This window comes from Nicotiana sylvestris, chromosome 3 (assembly GCF_000393655.2).
Source record: "Nicotiana sylvestris chromosome 3, ASM39365v2, whole genome shotgun sequence".
In the NCBI taxonomy this organism is placed as follows: domain Eukaryota; kingdom Viridiplantae; phylum Streptophyta; class Magnoliopsida; order Solanales; family Solanaceae; genus Nicotiana; species Nicotiana sylvestris.
Window position 1 is genome coordinate 63,529,176 of NC_091059.1, and position 20,366 is coordinate 63,549,541.

A 20,366-nucleotide genomic window follows, 5' to 3' on the forward strand; every position below is an offset into this window, starting at 1 on the left:
ATTTTCTCCTTCTCTTCTTAATTTTTTTTTTCAAATCACTATTCAAACAAAGGCCCGAATGTCATCCTTTATCTGTCACAATTATACCCTCATTTTATTACTAGGTTAGCATTTCATTCTTTCTAAATGCTATAAATCTTAGATTCCTTTGAGTTCATTCAGGCTATAGTGAGCTTTGTATAACATAGAGAAACTGTCTGCTCTTCTTGTTTTCATGGGCTTAATCCTAAAGACTTATCCATTCTCGTCACCTTTTCACTTGTCTTTCCTCATCCTTACTCATGTTTCCTTAAAACTTTGTCGCTCTACAGTACTTTAGCTTACGACCTATACATATCCATTTATAAACTTTCCTTCAACTTGCTTGCACCATAGATTTTCTTATGTTATTCTGGAACGTCAAGCAAGAAATCACATCGTCTCCAACTTTTCTCTATTCTCTTAACTGGATCTCTGAGTACTTAGAAACCATAGGCTGGAAGACATGTCGCCGACGATGCCGCTATCATTCTCGGTTATTGGATCCCCATGCTTATAACCTTCTATCCGAAGTATGGACTATTTACAACTTTTTGCATTTGAGTAGCTCGTACGTTGTTCACTTTTACCATAAAATCTCGTATCATATCTTTTATATCCTTTATAACCTCCCTTCCACCTAGGTGTAATTCACGTCCATAACATGAAGCTCTATTATAATACTCGCACCTTTGGTACATACACAATCCGGTGGGAGCTTCGTACTGACTTCTTATGAGACTGGTACTTCTTCTAACTGGCTTCTTTCTAGAGCCATTATAGATTATGGTTGTTGTGTTATTTCCCGTGAACATCTGATATTAAGAGTGATTCTGTCATGTTTTTCAGCACAACTTCTATAATTTTTCTAGGTCCATTAATTAGACTCCTAATTTACTTAGGTGACGTAATTCTTTAGTTTCCTCTTCCTTATGATCAGCCTTTACATAGGCTTAATCTATCTTCCGATCTGTGGCTCATGGTATCAGTTATTACCTTAGCTTTTCATGGGCGTTATGGAATATCTATGATACAATCTTTTAACAATTCAATCTTTTGTCTATGCCCTAGGCTCAATTCTTTCTTTGAACTTATATCGAAGTCTTCTATAGCTGTATGATTATCAACAAATATGTTGCCTGGATAATGCTCCAAAATCTTAAGTGTACCCATAACGTACTAACTCTGAATCATTGATCGAATAATTCCTTTCATTCCATCTCAGCTTTCTTTAAACGTGTGCAATTACTTTTCCTGGTCTTTCTGCCCTTTGATGCGTCCATACTTAGCTTATCTTAGTGCCCACAGTTGCCAGAGTTTTCATACAACTCATATTATCTCAAATATTACTTTTAATTCTTACTTCCCGTATCATTAACCACGATAGGTGCCAGTTTCCTTTGGAATGCTTACAATGTTGTTGCGAGACTGTTGTTACATGACCATTTTCTCTCTAGGTCGTTGTGCTTAGGTTGAATCCTTCTTCCTTATTTTTTCAGCTAGTCTTTCGTTGTAGTAACTAGGGAGAACCTTTGACTCTCGTAAAGCGGTGAGCTTATTACGGACCCTTTTGATGTCCTTACTTGCCTATAATCATCCGTAGTTGCCTACTTCCATGCCCTTGTACTTGTATGGTTGCTTCTAAGCTGATATCTTAACTTCCTTCCTAGTAGCACATTCTTTTATCCCCGTAACACTCATACGGTACCTTTAACTATCCCGACTCTTGTTTGAATATATCTCAAGTATTATAATGATATTCTCCGAGGCTGAATTCTCCATGTTGAGTTCTACTATGTTTATCTTACACGATATGATTACTCGTTTGTAACCTCCTGTTTAACCATAACTGAGATATTCCTGACCAATTACTAACTACTCGTTGGCCCATTCTCATATCAATATTCCTCGTAATCTTTCTTGGGTTATTTACTTTGTTTTAACTTACGTCTCGTACTGGCTCTTATTTATTAATAACAGCTTGGGCAGGAACCTTTAATTCCTCTCCTTGACGTCGTGCTTGTACCAAATCGTAGTGTATCTGTAAGATTTGGATAAGTGCCATCTCATTCCTCTTTCATTTATCACTTTCGTCCTTTACCATTCCATAGTCATTAGAACCACTTAATTCTGACTTAATGCCATATTACTCCATATTCCCCCCCTTTAGGGGTGTACTAAAAGCTGAAGCCATGAGGATCTACCTATAGATGTTTTACCTCTTCATCTTTAGCGTTGTTTCTCAACATCAATGATCCTTACTCGCCTTGCGACAATTCTTCTGTACCAAGGATGACAAATTCCCTTACTCATGAGGGTGACACTTAGCGTAACTGACACATATAGTTTCTTAAACTTAACTTTGCTCACATTGCTTGCTCTAGGGAAGCATCTCCCTGAATGACTATTCTATCAATTCATCGTGAATCTTCTTCTGTGGTCCATCTATTACTGCCAGAAGGAAATCTGAAATTCCCATGATGCCGAGTACTTTCCAATCATTCAGTTCCTAATTCATATATAGTTTATCTTGTTTACCAGTCCATACTGATTTTTGTTACTCTGGGGATTAACTCTCCCCTCTGGTAGTCGCGTTGGAGTCACGAACTTATTTCTCGAAATGAGGATATAACCTTATGGCCTATACTCTTTCGTTCTCATAATGCACATCACCTTTCGTCTCTTCCTTCATTTGACTATAGGTTCTGTAACACTCTACCATTTTCATCAATGTATCGCACCTTATTCATAAGCTTCCTTATCTCTCTTCTCTTTACTCTGCTAATATTTCTGCATATCCCTTTTCCTGTGAAAACTTCAATATGACAGTCTTTCGCTTTTAGCTTCCTTTTTCTCCATCCAATGGCTCTTTGGGTTGCTCAACATCCTCGCCCTACTAGGGATGAGAGCCACACTTAAGGTAATATTTATCCCATCAAGGCTTATAGTTCATGTCTTTGTAGTACTCATATCTAGCTGTACTATTTTAGGGTGAACCATCTGGGTGTTTCACAAGAAGATTTATTAGCACATTTACAATATCCTTTAGCAATGTTAACTAATACAAACAATTCATCCACCATTTTGGGTTACTTTAAACCCAGCCGGATCGTGATGTTATGTCCTTCTCTTAAACCATATTTGTTAGTTCCATAATGCATAACTTAGATCGGTGTGGCCAATTGTACATACTTCTGTTACTGTTGAATGTAACTCAAAATACTTATATCTCTCTTCATGAATGGTAAATAAGGATGATCTTCATTAGCTGGGTACCTCGTACCCTCTTTCACCTTACTTCCTTTACTTGTTGAAACTTGTATATATCTTATGAATCTCTTATTGTCTTTCACCATGAAGGTGGGTAGATATTCTTGCCTTAAGGCTCCTTTTCCAGAAGTTCACCAAGTTTTTCTGACTCAACTCTTTCACAACCACATTCAATGCCTTACCAACCATCTTTCTAGATGTAGGCATCATCGTATTATGAATAAGATAGAGTTTAGGAAAATGAGTTCTTACAATTGAGATCTACCACACGATCTAGAGTAAGAAGAAAGAGTGACAGTCCTAAATACCCTGTAGCCTCCTGCTTATAAGTGTGGTGCACGACAAACCTATAAGCAAAACTTTACTAGACAAGGCTTGTAGACATCCCTAGGAAAGAACTACTCTGATACCACCTTTGTCACGACCCAAACCGATGGGCCACGACGGGCACCCAATACCTTACTCAACTAAGTACCAATGTAACGTATCTTTCTTATTACATCATCATATACATGTGACATACGGGCCTAATAGGCCAACATGATCCTTTATAAATTCAAAACATAGGCCGACAAGGCCGTACAATCTTTCACGTACACGACATATGTCTACAAGCCTCTAAGAATACATAGATGTCATAAGGGTCAGGACAGAGTCTCGCCATACCAAACAATACATGTCTAAATCATACTAACCAAACAAGCAACTCCGAAGCAAATGGAGCTCACCAACATCTTCCGTTGAGCTGATAGCCTACTTGGAGGGCTCTCGACCTGTCTATCGGGACCTACAGGCATGAAACGCAGCGTTCCCAGGCAAAAGGAATGTCAGTACGAATAATATACCGAGTATGTAACGCACATAATTAAATACATAAGAGACATGGAAGACATATAGAGTACATGACTCAACTTGTAAGTCTGAATAACTTTGTAAATCATAAATTACTTTTAGCGTCATGCATATGCGTATGAATGTCATGTCGTGCATAGATACATGTTTCATAACATCATCAGCCTCTGAGGGCATCCCATCATATCATATCTGCCACTGTGGACAACATTATCATCGTATACCAGCTGATCAGGTGGTGGTGTGAATATAACGCCATAACCTTTCTCATATCCCATATACATATATAAACGTATATAACGCCGTTTGAATTATATTTACATATATACGCGTATATAACGCCGTTTGAATCATATTTCAGCCATTGTGGGCAACATCATCATCATATACCAGCTGATCAAGTGGTGGTGCGTATATAATGCCGTAACCTTTTCCCATATCCCATATACATATATTTACATATATACGCATATATAACGCCATCTGGTCATGGGTCAATGCACATGAATGCAATGCATGAAAAGTACGTCAATAAAATCATTCGGAATGTCATAAGACCATTTTGCCTCTTGATCAATATCACAAAGTAAAATCCATTCAACTTTCGTGTTTTTTATACCCATGAACAGATGATAAAATATTATGGCACACGAAAATTCAAGAACATAGATATCTCTAATACTTTTATGAATAGAGTCATTCATGGAATTTGTGCATTTACACGTTTCGTTCGTATCGTGTGGATCATGCCAAAAGAAAGAAGGGATAGCCTTAACATACTTGAAGTATGAACAACTCCGTATAATTATCCCGTTGGAAAGTTTCGTGGATTGAACTTAGAACCCAAAAATCGGATTTAAGCTTCTGCGCTTTTGAACTTGAGGAACAAAATTGGCTTGGATTTACTTGAAGTTGGAATTATTTTATCCCGAAATACCAAATATCAATGAAATTCATTTTCTTCGACTTGCTTCCCCTCTCGCATTTACAAATTTATTCATCACTTACAATCCTTATAATCTCCAAATAATCTTTTCCTTGGACTGATGTCAATTACCTTACAACAAATTCAACGCATAATAATACTGGGTGCAACACTGTCATAACTTAATACTATGAAGCATGACATCACCGTAATGTAATACTGCAAGGCATAACATCATCGTAATATATTACTGCAGGGCGTAATATTAATGTAATATTGCGGGGCGTAACAGGTTTGTGGTGATTTTTCGTGAGTTTTTTAAGGAATTGATTGGGATGAGTGATTCTAACCCGGACTTGGTTAAATTACATTAATATATCCTTGATTTAATTAGTGATTTTGATTGAAAATTTTGAAACAAAATTAGAAAACTTCTTAGGCCAATTGTTTTTGGATTTGAGCGAGATTTTGATATTGGATTTGAGTAATTTTGGTATGGTTGGACTCGTGGTTGAATGGGTGTTCTGATTTTATAAATTTTATCGGATCCTGAGACTTGGGCTCGGGGATTGACTTTTAAGTTAACTTTTTGACTTTTGATTAAGAACTTAGTATTTTCTTGTTGGATTGATTTCTTTAGCTCGTATTGATTGTATCGAATTTTTTGTGGCTAGATTCGAGGCATTTGGAGGCTGATTCGCGAGGCAAAGGTTTATTGGAGTAGAGATTTGTAGAGTTTGAAGTAAGTAACACTTCTAAACTTAGTTCTGAGAATATGAAACCCCAAATTATGTTTTATTTGATTGGTTGTTGAGTTGATGCACATGCTAGGTGACAGGTGTCTGGGCGTGCACCGTAAGAATTGTGATTTGGTCGATTCTATGAAACTGTATAGTTGAATAATCTTGTCGTTACCTGCATTTTCACCATGTGTTAGAGAAATTGAACTGCGTGTAATGTTAGAAATCCTGCCTAGGCTACAAGTTGGTACTGTTGGGACCCACATAGGTCGTGTTACATATTGAATTATTTGCTAAATTTGTCATTTTGTACTCAGTCACAACTATTATTTGCATATTATATTTCAGTCTCTGTTGTCCTTTATTGATAAATTATATCACCATTCTCTGGGATGATTATCATATTTGTTGAGAGCCCGAGAGACTAGAAATACTGATGACTGAGTGAGACCAAGGGCCTGATTGTGAGGATATTTATGGGATCGGGCTGCATAATGCAACATGTTATTTGATTCATGCCACTATTTTCTTAGTATAGCGCTTGGGCTGGAATTTTTCCTCTAGAGTCTGCATATCCACAGTGAGCACAGGTACCTACAGAGTGCGAGTGCCGAGCTACTGAGAGGATTGAGTGGTTGTGAGGAGAGAGTGACTATGAGGAATGAGTGACTGTGAGGATGGAGTGAATGTAAGGACTGAGTGACTGATATTTTGAGAGTATACATATGATTTCATTACTATTTTGTACTTCAGTTGGCATATATAATTGTCATGTACATACCAAGATGTACTATATCTTGTTCCAACTGAACTTGACCTGATTTATTTGTTAGGGCTTTAACTGTTAAACTTTAAAGCATGCCTACATTTCTGTACTGAAATTTCTATAATTGTGTACTTGTAAAGCTCGTCACTATTTTCATCCTAATAGTTAGGCTTGTTACTTACTGAGTTGGTTGTACTCATGCTACACCCTGCACTTTGTGTGCAGATCAAGGTGTTTCTAGATATGGTGGTTGCTAATTCTCAGAGTTCATTTCATTCGAAAATATTCTAGGTAGTTGCCCCGATGTTCGCAGACCTTGACTTTCCTCCCCTATCCCTCAGTCTTATTTATTTAGTTTTAATTTTTCCTAGACAGTATTTCAGACTTGTAGTGTATAGATGCTCATGTACTCAGTGATACCCTAGTTTTGTGAAACTTTTGTATTGAGTTATACCATTTTATCCAGTTTTATGACAGTTTTACTTACTTAAAATGGTTTGAGTGTATTTTTAATTTGAAAGTGTTGGTAATGTATGAGTTGTCGGCATGCCTAGTACCATGATAGGTGTCATCATGACAAGTTGAGTTTTGGGTCATGACATCTACTTCTCTTAGCTATTTATTTGATTCAGACGGTTAGGTTTATTTTAGACCATTATTTGTAGTGTCTTAGACACTCATGTATATGTGACACTAGTTCTGGGATTTGTATTTGAATTTCGTCACTTTTAGTTTATTTACCTTGTTACAGACTATTCAGTTTCTTTATTGTCGTCGTATTTGAAATTTGTTAAAATGGTTAATAACTACATTTGACGTTGGCTTGCCTTTCAAGTAAAATGTTAGGCGCCATCACGATCCCGATAGTGGGAATTCCGGGTCATGACAAGGCATGAAAAACTTTATGGACAAAAATCTAGCCATTCATGACATTGATGATTTTAGTGTTGCACTTGATGAATTTAACTCGTCACTAACAGTTTATGGATCCATTTTTATTTATAATAATACTGAAGAAAGAGCTCAACGAAAAATTCTTCAGCCGCCAATTTCTCCTCCATGCCAAAGAACACTTTCATTTGAGAATTCGCAATTTTATTCATACCCAGCTCAAGTTATGAACTTCAAATCTTGTAATAATATGTATAATTCAGAGAAAAATGAAGTTCATAGAGCAAGTCGATTATTGGACAGTAAGAGAACACCATTGCAAGTTCAAGATCATATTATAGTAGAAAGAAAATGTCGAGAAAAGCTGAGTCAAATTTTTGTTGCCTTGTCTAAGGGTTTGCCTAGTATATATAAAGAAGGTAGTTATAAAACTTAATTACATTTTAAGTTACATGTTATCATCTTTTCTTCCTTATTGAACCCAAAATCAAAACTATTGCTTTTTCACGGAAAAGAGACTATAGAGAGGTTGGAAAAAACTCTCTTCTCTCTCCAAAATAACCCTAAACTTGACGCCTAAACCTAGCTTCGATGGCCTTGCCGGCCATTGGCCAGCCTCCAATGGAGGATGGTCAGTCGTCTCCCTCACCACCACAACCTCCACAGCCCCAAACAATCCCTAACAACCCTAATCCAATCAAAACATACGTACATCTTCTAAAACCTAATGTCATTAATGCTCTCATGCAAACCCTAACCACACTACCATTGAAACCAGTCGAATTACTTTGTGGGGAACTAGTTGTGAAGTGGAAGAAACAAGAGGTGAAGCAATCAATCGTACAACAAGGTCATAACTAGCGGTTCTTGGTAAATTTTCATATGGGAAACCTATCACCGGTGAATTACGTAAAGTGATTCCCATTCAATGTTAGATTAAAGGACCTTGTTCTATTAGTTTGATTGAGGACAATCATGTGTTGATCAGACTTTCATTATTGGGAGATTATGTTCATCTTCTCTCAAAGCTAGCTTTTTACTTAAAGGCTCAGTCATATATGTGGAAAATGCGATGCACAAAGTGGAACCCATGGTGGACACCTGATGAGGAGACTCTCGTTGTCATAGCTTGTATTAGCTTCCCAGAATTGCCTCCTAATTTTTTTGTCATGGAGTGTGTATTCTCATTAGCTCGTGCAGTTGGTAATCCATTGCATGTGGACCTTGCTACTCAAAATGGAACTAGACCTAGTTGTGCAAAGTTGAAGGTGGAAGTTAACTTGTTAGCTAAGTTTCCAAAATGTATTAACATTGTTGAAGAAGCTGATGAATCTGGGCCAGAAGTATTGCAAGACTTGTAAGAAACATGGACATGATGAGTTTGAATGTTGGGTAATAGACCCTGAATTACATAAGAAATTTGAAGAAGGTGTTGATGATCAAGGTAAAAAGAGGGCAGTGGTGGTGAGTAGTGATGCAACCAGGATTGCTGCGAACATCTCTAAGGTGTTGTCCAGTGGAAAAGTTGTTGGGAAACCTATTTCCAACCAAACCAAACAAGAATAGATGCAAAGAAGGAAGAATAGGTATCAAAGGGATAAGAATGGGTACATTATTGAAGAAACTAATGACAAGAATGATGACAAGTTGAAAGGGAAGGCCAAGGAAGATGTAGTTACAACCAAAAATTCATTTGAGATACCGAAAAATCAAGAATCAGACAAAACAATCTTAAGGATCACTGATGGCATGGATGATGAAAATAGAAAGAATAAAAGACAAGAACAAGGCAAGGAACAATCCAAAAAAGGGCAGGAGAAGGAGAACTTGAAGAAAGCTGGAATTTCTAGCCCTAATACTAAAAGAAGTGGGACTAGGGTTGCTGGGAAGGAAGGTATCACAAGTACTAAAGGGGAAGGGATTCAATAGCTCTAAGAGTTGAAGTGTGTGAAGTAAGAGGTTGTTGAGAATGTTCTTGAAAAGGAAGGGGCCGGGAATCCTACTCCTATTGGGATTTAATTTCCAGCTACAAAAGGAGATCAAGAATTAGCTGAGGCTAATGCTACTAATCCTGTTGAGGAAAGGATTGACGAGAATGCTAGAAAAGAATTTACAATTGAGTGGGTGCATAGAACGTTTGGTACAAGTAAGGAGGAGTTGAGGACACTCAATGGAACAACAAATCATTCATGCCATGACAGTCCCTATCAAACATATGATGATGTTAGGCAACCAGAGGAAAATAATGAAGTTAATTCCGGAAAGACATTATGGAGTGATGAAGTTGAAGGTATGGAAGCTCAGCTGGACATAAAAACAACAGTACTACACAAAGAAAAAGAGGAAAACAATCATCCATAAGAAGCAGGCAATGTTATGGCAGCTACAGTAAACCCTAACCCTAACTACTTAGAAATTAAGGTTGGGGATAAATCGAGTTCTAAGGTGAAGCAATAATGTCTATCAATTGGAGATGATAGAGGGGCATCTAAGGAAAATGGAAAACTAGCTAGTTCAGCTTAATCATCTGTGACCAAGAAAAGAGGCAGTGGAACAGTAAACCCTAGCAAATCTAGGGAGAGTTTGGCTCTTGTAGATGGTGTTTTAGGATATGCTTTGAAGAAAGGACTCGATGTATGAAAGTTAGGCATGATACAGTGGGGTCAGACCAAAAAACAGGCAATGGGAAGGGCAGTGATCCTATGGAACAGTGTTTCCTAGGCAGACTGCTATAGTACTTCCTGGGCTTGGCAATGTTTATGAATTTCAATTCAAAATGATGCAGAATGTTGTGTCCTTCATGGAGCAGAGTAAGGTGAACGAAGAGCTGAATGAACACACTAAGGAACAATTGGAGTAAGCAATTATACCAAGTTCAGCTGGGGAAGTAGAAGTAGTTCTAATGGCTTGTGAATCTGTCCCTGAACAGATAATGGAACTGCAACTTATGTTCCACTGAGGACCACTTTGCAGCACTTACATGATCTAGTGACACACAATGTAGCACCAATAGAATAAGACAAAATCATATGGACAAAGAAGTAGATAATGAATCAATTGCAGAAAATTTCAAATAAGGGGAAAGGGAAGCTGACTTATCACCTGCAACTAGTGCAAAGACAGTAAAAAAGACTAAGAAGAATCAGAATAAAGAGCCACTACCACCTTCAAGAATAATGCCCAAAAGGGCAGCATCTCAATCTAAATAATGATGATCAAGACTCTTATTTGGAACATAAGGTCTGTAAAAACACAACAGGCCTTCCCTAGAGTGATCATCATGCATAGGGAGCACAATTTCATTGTAATTGAATTGATGGAACCTTTTAAAAAGAAAAGATCCATTAATAGATATAGAAGGAGGTTGAACATGGAGACTGCCTACTCAAATATTAATGGACAAATATGGTTGTTCTTTAATACAGTGGTGGAATGGGAACTAGTGGAGGATATAGAGCAACAAGTGACTCTGAAAGTATTTCATCGTGAATTGGGGTAGCACATGATAATGACATTTGTTTATGCAAAATGCTCAGCAGTAGAGAGGCTGGAATTATGGGATCATTTGTATTGTTTAGCAAGGGATATGGAGTTGCCATGGTTGGTAGGATGGGATTTTAATGTATTGCTACATGAAGATGAGAAGATAGGGGGACTCCTAAGACATCCTTCTGAGTATGAGGACTTTGCCTTTTGTATCAATTCATGTGGCTTATTTGATCAAGGGTACAAAGAGAGACCATTTACATGGTGTAATGCGAGACCTAATGCACAATGTATATTCAAGAGGTTGGACAGGATCCTGGTGAACCTTCCATTTCAAAACATGTTGCCAACCATTAACGTGGATCATCTTATTAGGATTGGATCAGATCATGCACCTTTACTCATGACATGTGGGGAGCAGATTACCAATGTTGTAAAGCCATTCAGATTTTTGAATTTTTGACAAAGCATGATACATTCATGGATGAGGTGAGGCAGAATTGGGAAGCAGATTTCATTGGAGATCTATTTTTGATGTTCAAGCAGAAGCTCAAGAAGGTGAAGGCAGCTCTTTCAAAATGGAGTAGAATAATATTTGGTGACATCTTCAAGCAATTGGCTATGATGGAATACATTGTCAGGGTGAAGGAGATGTTGTTTGACGATGAGCCTACAATTGAGAATATTAATATCCTTCTATTTGAACAGATGTTGTAGACTCTGGTGGTCGGCATAGACCTCACAAGAGACACCATACAAATAGTGCTGCCAAATCTTTAAGGCATGAACAATAACAACTAACTCAATGTCGTGGACATGATAGTTCTTCTCATGCACCTTCAGTTGTCTAGAAGCATAGGCAATCACCCGACAATCTTGCATCAACACAATACCTAGACCAATATTCGATGCATCACAGTACATAATATAAGACCCCGAACCTGTAGGAAACACCAACACTGGGGCTGTAGTCAAAGCTGTCTTGAACTTTTGAAAGTTCTCCTCACACTCCTCGGTCCACCTGAACGGAGCACACTTATGGGTCAATCTGGTCATAGGTGCAGCAATAGATGAGAAATTCTCTACGAATCGGCAGTAATACCCTTCCAAACTAAGAAAACTCCGGATTTCATTAGCTAAAACAGTCTGGGCCAACTCTGCACTGCTTCAATCTTCTTTAAATCTACGTTAATCCCCTTACTCGACACTATATGACCTAAAAATTCCACCGAATCAAGCAAGAATTCACACTTTGAAAATTTTGCATACAACTTCTTTTCTCTCAAGGTCTGGAGCATGGTCTTCAGGTGCTGCAGATGATCCTCCTGGCTTCGAGAGTACACCAAGATGTCGTCAATAAAAATAATGACGACTGAGTTAAGATAGGGCTATACACTATTTATCAAGTGCATGTATGATGTTGGGGCGTTGGTCAGCCTAAATGAAATCACAAGGAACTTGTAATGACTATATCGAGTCCTGAAGGCAGTTTTCAGAATATCTAGCTCCCAAATCTTCAACCGACAATAGCCTGACCGTAAATCAATCTTTAAGAACACTCTGGTCCCCTGTAGCTGATCAAATAGGTTATCAATGCGTGGAAATGGATATCTCTTCTTCATTGTAACCTTATTAAACTGGCGATAATCAATACATATGCGCATAGAACCATCATTCTCCTTTACAAACAAGAGTAGAGCACCCCAAGGTGATACACTGGCCAGATGAAATCCTTATCAACAACTCATGCAATTGCTCATTTAACTCCTTTAGCTCCATTAGGGCCATATGATATGGTGGAATGGAAATGGGCCGAGTGTCCGGTAATAAATCAATACCAAAATTGATATCCCTATCGAGTGGCATGCCAAGAAGGTTTGCCAAAAATACATCTGGATAATCCTACACTGCTGGAACTAACCAATGGTAGGAATATTAACACTGACATCTCTCATGAAGGATAGATACACATCACATCCCTTTCCAACCATCTGATATGCCTTAAGGAAAGACACCACCCCCCTAGGAACATAATCCAAAGTACCTCTCTACTCCAACCGCAGAAAACCTGGCATAGCCAACGTCACCATCTTGGTGTGACAATCAAGAATAGCATGATAAGGCAACACCAAGTCCATGCCGAAAATAACATCAAAATCTACCATATTGAGCAACAATAGGTTAGCTCTGGTATCAAAATCACCAAAAACAACTAAACACGACCGATACACATGGTCAACAACAATGGAATCTCCCACAGGTGTGGACATATAGACAGGAAAACTCAAAAAATCACGGGATATACCCAAATATGGACCAAAGTAAGGTGATACATAGGAATAAGTGGAGCCTGGATCAAATAAGACTGATGCATCTTTATGAAAAATCAGAACAATACCTATGGCACCTGAGTCGGATACAACCGCCTCCGTCATAGTAGGAAGAGCGTAACATCTAGCCTGGCCTCCCCTATAGGGCGACCTCTACCTACCCGTCCTCCACCTCTAGCTGTTTGTGCAGGTGGAGTGGCAATTGGTGTGGTAACCACGGCCTGAGAAGCCTGAAGGCCCTGTGGAATATGTGGGGCCTAAGTAGTCTATGGAGGTGCACTCCTCCTGAATCTAGGGAAGTCCCTCACCATATGACGAGTGTCACCACACACAAAACAAGCTCTCGGAGGATATGGCTACTGGAATTGGCTCGGGCCTGATTGGCTAGACGGACCGCTGAAAGCAACTTGTACAGGAGGTGCATTCGACAGTGGCGATGCATAATAGGAAACAAGAGGCCTCGAAGTAGCCAGAATACCACAGAAAGTTGGAAGTGTTGAATGAACAGGATGGCTCACATAGCCTCTTCCATGACGTGCTGCAACTGGCGTAGGCACCACTATATGTGCTAGAATCTCGAGGCCTCTTGGCCTCCCTCTCCTCTCTCTCCCGGGCCCATATACCCTCCAATATCCTAGCAATCTCCACTACCAGCTGGTATGGGATGTCCATCTCCAACTCTCGAGCCATGCTAAATCTGATACCAGGGTTGAGCCCTTTGATAAATCGACGGACTCGCTCTCTAACAGTGGAGACTAAAGCAAGTGCATGTCTAGACAAAAGACTAAACCGGACTGCATACTCCAATATGGTTATACCACCCTGCCACAACTGCTCAACCTCTGCGCCATACATCCTTAAGACTCTAGGGAACAAACTCCCTCATGAACATCTCTGAGACTTGAGCCCAGGTGAGTGAAGCTACCTCGGCCAGGCTACCCAACTCATATGCTCTCCACTACTGATAAGTCGCTCCCTTAAGCTGGAACATAGTGAAAATAACCCCACTCGACTCCACAATACCCATAGTACGGAGAATATGGTGGAACTCCTCAAGAAAACCATGTGCATCCTCTGAAGCCAAACCGCTAAAAGTAGGAGGGTGGTACTTTTTGTACCTCTCAGGCCTGAGCTGCTCCCCCTCAGAAGCTGATGCCCTAACCTCGGGCTGAACTAGGATAACCGGCTGTACTAGTATGACTTGTAGGACCTGGTCAATCTGAACTTGCTTCACTAGGGTACAGGCGGTGAGAGTTTGTGCTCCTTCCCCGATCTGAGATGTGGAAGGATCAATTGGGATCAACCGTGCCTAATCTAGAGTGCCAAATATGCTAAAAAACTAGGCAAAAGTTTCCTGAAGTGGAAGGGTAGTAACAGGCGTCTTAGGTACCTGCTCTTCAACTGATGTCTCCTCTGTAGCATCTTAGGCAGGTGCTCTGGCTGCACCATGTGCCCATCCTCAGCCTCTACCCCGGCCCAGGCCTCTTGCAGCTCTAGCAGAGGGCGCAAGTGTCTCTTCGTCAAATGTAGTTGTGTGTGTCCTCACAATCTATGATTTCTAACATGATTTGTTGTTATAGTACATCAGGATATCATCAATGAATACTATGAAAAATGAGTCGAGATAAACATGAAATATATTGTTCATCAGATGCATGAATGTTGCTGGGTCATTGGTCAGCCAAAAAGACATCACAAGGTATTCATACTGACCTTAACGAGTCCTGAATGTTGTCCTTAGAATATCCGAGTCCCAAATCTTTAACTGGTGATACCCAGACCTCAAGTCAATCTTAGAGAATACCCTCATTCCCTGAAGCTAGTTGTATGCGGCGAAATCAGAGGACTTGATTTCTCTCTATCAAGCCACTTCGGAAGAATGCCTCGAGACCCCAAGGAAGTGAAGCCACGACCGAGTTCCCTCCCTCAGGGCTTGTCAAGGCCCGACTCGAAGAAGACAAAGGACGAGGTTAGAACAGAAGGGGAAGTTCCCTAGACACATGGCTAAGTCTGATAGGGCGGGCTATCCAGAGCCTACGCCGAAGCATGGTTTCTAGCCGTCACATCTCCATACTTTACAATTAATGCCCATGTACTATAGTCGGGTTCCCCTCCTATATAAAGTGAACCCACACTACCTTGTAAAGGGCTGATGTTGCTCCAACTATTTCTCTATAAGTGCAATAATATCTCTCTCTCTCTCTCCCTCTTCTTCCTAACTTGCTCGTTCTCTCTGGCTCGAGGCCACTTTAGCATTTGTAGCTTTCTTACTTGTTCTTTATCTAATGCTTGGTCTTGGCTATAAGGATCCTTGATTAATTGTATCTTAACTATTATCCCATTCCCGAATACCCCCGATAGCTCGAGATCGATCCCAGGTATCGACCCCAAGGTCCTCCATTGACCAGTCCTATACCCAAGCAGCAGGCCTATCAGTTTGATTACCGCCTCATTTTAGCTTGTGTTTTATCATTAAACTTCATATTCCTAGCATCATCTACTCATACAACTAGCATAAAAATTGATCACGTATTTTTAGAATCCCATATACAAATTTAATTGTTGTTACCATTTTCACGGTAAACAGTTTGGTGCCCACCGTGGGGCTAAAAATAATAGTGATTATTTTCTTGGTAGTTTCATTGCACAAATGCAAGTTACCTTTCACACTTTTTCTTGTCCAAGATCTCTTGATTTCAGGTCAAAATGTCTAGCTTGGTAAAAAGAATCGAGAACGACAACCTCAAAAACGACGGGGAAAACGACATGGCTGTCCCGGCCGCTGGAGCGCTGCTACAGAATCCCGATAACGTGATCGGACCGATTCTAGCAGAGGCGGATTCATAGGATGCACGACAAGTCGACGAAACTTCCCACACCGATAGAAGCATACAACATAATGACCGACAGGAAGTCCAAAAAACCCCAGCCCGGGAAGAACAGGAAGTTAGTCTTCATGTTATTTTTGAAATGTTGTAGGCACAACTGTTGGCCATTGCTCAGTTGCAAAGCCATTCGAAGACTCCCAGCACAGCAGCACCGGAAACAGCTCCCCCCACCGAGCAAGTGCTCGAAAGATAAAGCAATAACGGGTCCATAGCCGACCCTTCCATAGTAAAGGTGCTCGAGGACCTCACCAAAAAGATTAAATCGGGTGAGAAAATGATTGTGGCCAACGATAAAAAGGTCGAGACCTACAACTCTAGGGTCGATCATATCCTAGGTGCACCCCCGATCCTCAAGGGCTTGGATTCAAAGAAGTTCATACAGAGGCCGTTCCCCGAGGAAGTGGCCCCGAAGCCCATTTCAAAGAAGTTTAGAATGTCGGAAATCCCTAAGTACAACGGTACCACCAACCTTAACGAACACATTACTGCCTACACATGCGCAGTGAAAGGCAACGATATAAAGAATGACGAGATCGAATCCGAATTGCTAAAAAAATTCGGAGAAACTTTCGAAGGGGGCCATGATGTGGTACCACAACTTGGCTCCCAACTCTATAGATTCATTAGCCATGCTAGCAGACTCCTTCGTAAGGGCGCACACCGGATCCATCAAGGTAGCAACGAGGAAGTCTGACATTTTCAAAATCAAGCAAAGAGAGAACGAGATGCTGCGGGAATTCGTGTCCCGCTTTCAAATAGAACAGATGGAGCTGCCGCCAGTCTCCGACGACTGGGCAGTGCAGGCCTTCACCCAAGGCCTGAACGAACGAAGCTAAGTGGCTTCAAAACAACTGAAGTAGAACTTGATCGAGTATCCGGCCATGACCTGGTCGGACGTCCACAATCGGTATCAATCAAAGATCAGAGCTGAGGATGACCAGTTGGGAGTCCCTTCGGGCTCAGTATACCCAAACAGAATCATGGCAAAGAAATCAAAACCAAACAAAGAAAGGTACCAACCGTACCTCGAAGATAGGAGGAACGCCCCAAAGCGCAACCTACCTCACAACGATCGGAGGGTGGACCGAGGCCATGACCCTAGAGGGCTCATCAACAGAACTAGGTTCGATCGAAACATAGTACCAATGAATGCGCCCCACCTATCGGAATACAAATTTAGCATCGATGTGTCGGACATCATGTTCGCTATCAGTAAGATCAGAGACGCCAAATCGCTCCAACCAATACAGTTGGATCCTTCGCAGAGGAGTTACAACTTAGTATGCGAGTTCCATAACACGCACGACCACAGGATCGAGGATTGCCATCAACTACAAGAGGAGGTGGATCGATTGCTCAACAAAGGACACCTCCAGGAATTCCTTAGCGATCAGGCCAAAAACCAGTTCTGAGAAAGGGAGGCAACCAAGAAAAATAAGGCAAATGAGCCGCAACATGTCATCCACATGATCATAGGGCGTCTATGCCCCGTAGGAACCCGTGATAAGAAGAACAAAAATATCCATCACCAGAGAAAAATGGACTCGGGGATATATCCCCGAAGACGCCCTCACATTCAACAAAGAGGACATCGAGGCCCTGTCTCTGCCCCACAACGATGCCCTGGTAATTTCCTTCATTGTAAATTCTTTTCAGATAAAACGTGTACTCGCGGATCCAGGTAGCTCGGCCAATATTGTCAGGTCAAGGGTAATAAAATAGCTCGGACTTCTCGACTAGATTGTGCCTGCCACTCGAGTCCTCAATGGATTCAACATGGCGAGCGAAACGACGAAAGAAGAAATCGTCCTTCCAGTTACCATGGCTGGCATGACCCAAGACACCAAATTCCATGTCATCGAGGGAGATATGAGGTATAACGCCTTATTTAGGCGGCCGTGGATACACTGCATGAGAGTAGTACCATCCACCCTCCACCAGATGGTAAAGTTCCTAACAAAGGATGGGATCAAAACCGTCTACGGGGAACAACACGCGGCAAGGGAAATGTTCGCAATACACGACGTGGCACCAACGCTCATACCTCCGTCCCCAAATAAACCAAAAACTGAATCGGGCCTCACCCTCGATCGAGCTTAACGAAATGAAATAGAAATCCATGCCGCATCTCCGCCCCAGGAAATTATAACGAACCAATTCTGAGGCATTGCCAGCATATCTCACTTCAAGGTACGACCATCCCCCTTTTTATTTTCAAATTTGGAACTAACCCTATGCATGCACCCTACCCGAGCTGCCGGAACGCTAGCGTTGTCGGAAGACCTCAAGGCTCTAAAACCACACCCGTTTCACTCTTTTCCTTCGACCGAGTTTTTGTCCCAAAAGAAGAGTTTTTACCGGCAAGGTTTTTAACGAGGCAACGTCTGCGAGCTCCCTAAGGGGGAATTCCGCAAAATTCTCAAGACTTCCCTTGCGGACGACTTTTGAATGGCGAGGGGCATTCCCCCAGAAAGCTACTCGCTCGAAGGAGTTTTGGAAACACCAAATAAGGTTCCCTAGGAAAACAATGTATCGGACCAAACGGTCGAACGAGCCATGACCATATAGTCAGGCCCCCGTCGGCGAATACATGTACTATTATATCGAGCAATCAAAGAATGCCTTTTGTCAAAAGAAAAAAGAAGACTCCTCCTCAGAGTAAGGTAATAAATTCTTTTCCCAGAAACGTCCCAAAAACTCGGAAACAGATGCTAGCAGTTCAAACGCTCATACGACCTCTGGGTCAAAGCTCTGAAGCCACAAAAACTTCAAACGAGGCAACATGAAAATCGTCAAGCGATCAAAATCGATCTAATATAGATCGATTCAACGAAACAATATATGTTTACGTAAATAAATCGAAGGGTACCTGCCACCAAAAGTACCTCATACTCCAATAAAAGAAAGCTCGACATACTCGCAGCGGGGATCCCTCCACCGAATGCATCCCAAAATACTCGGAGACTTAGCGTCAACAATTTGGCACCCCCACGGCCCCAGGGTCGGAACTCCAGGCTCATAAAGCCCCAGTAAGATAACTCTGAGCTCACGAATAAATGGCCTTCGAGACTAAGCAAATTCGATGACTCGGAGACTGTCACCAAATGCCTTACACTAGAAAACCCGAGGCCGTAAGACCCCGAGTGGGCAGACTCAGTATAACTAGATCTATTCTACAAAGTAGCATAAACTGTGAAACCTCAACAGGCATGAACAATTTTGTAAGACCTTACTACAGTCATAAAACTCAAAGTCCCGAAGTTTAGGCTATATGTCGCATTTGTAAGAATCCCGAAAGGACATACCCTCGGTGTAAACACCTAAACTATCACTCGGGATCAAAATGGCTCCGGTCAAACACATATGACTAAGGTCAAAATAGCTGATCCAACCAAATTAATGCGACTCGGGGACGCCTGACCGTCGCTAAACAAAATTGCAGGCCACTACTTCGAATATACTTCAGAAAGAACCGGTTGAAACATGCTTCCCTCAATAGGCAAACGAGCTTCAACTATGTCAACTACAAATCACAAGGCATCGACCTACTCAACCTACGAGCTAAAAACCTTCCAAGGTACTCTAACATCGCCACTAATGACTTGAAATTGAGGTTCTTCTCGAACCGACGATGGGTCAGGCAAAATTATTTCAAAAAAGACCTTAATAGGAGGAATACAAAGCCTACAAAATGCCTACGGGCAAAGCGTAAGAGCCATTGTTGCCAGCTAAATAAGCCTCCGGGACACACACTAAAAGGTCTCAACGACCAAACAATGTAAGAGCCATTGTCGCCAGCTTGAAAATTGACAACTTGAGGATTAAAATGAGCTCGAGTCGTAACCCGATTCGAAGACCGGATCCAAAATAGTTAACTATACAAGCCTCCGGGCCGCATATTAAAAGGTCTCAATGACCAAAAAGCGTAAGAGCCACTGTCGCAAGCTTGAAAATCGAAAAAGCTTGAGGGTCAATTGAAGCTCGAGTCGTAATGCGACTCGGAGACTGGACCCAAAATAGTTGAAACAACAAACGACCAAAGGCGAGAAATAGAAACCATCGTCATCCACCCATGCATGCACAAAAAAACTTGAGGGTCAATTGAAGCTCGAGTCGCAACGCGACTCGGAGACTGGACCCAAAATAGTTGAAGCAACAAACGCCCGAGGGCGAGAAATAAAAACGATTATCATCCACTCA

General features: G+C 41.0%; 1 protein-coding gene across 1 annotated transcript; it reads left to right on the forward strand.

Annotated features, from left to right (window-relative positions):
- Positions 1-10,970: 10,970 nt before the first annotated feature.
- Positions 10,971-11,411, forward strand: LOC138887453 (uncharacterized). The gene has a single exon (XM_070169208.1). It carries the CDS (start codon positions 10,971-10,973, stop codon positions 11,409-11,411), a length of 441 nt encoding a protein of 146 aa, XP_070025309.1.
- Positions 11,412-20,366: the final 8,955 nt, after the last annotated feature.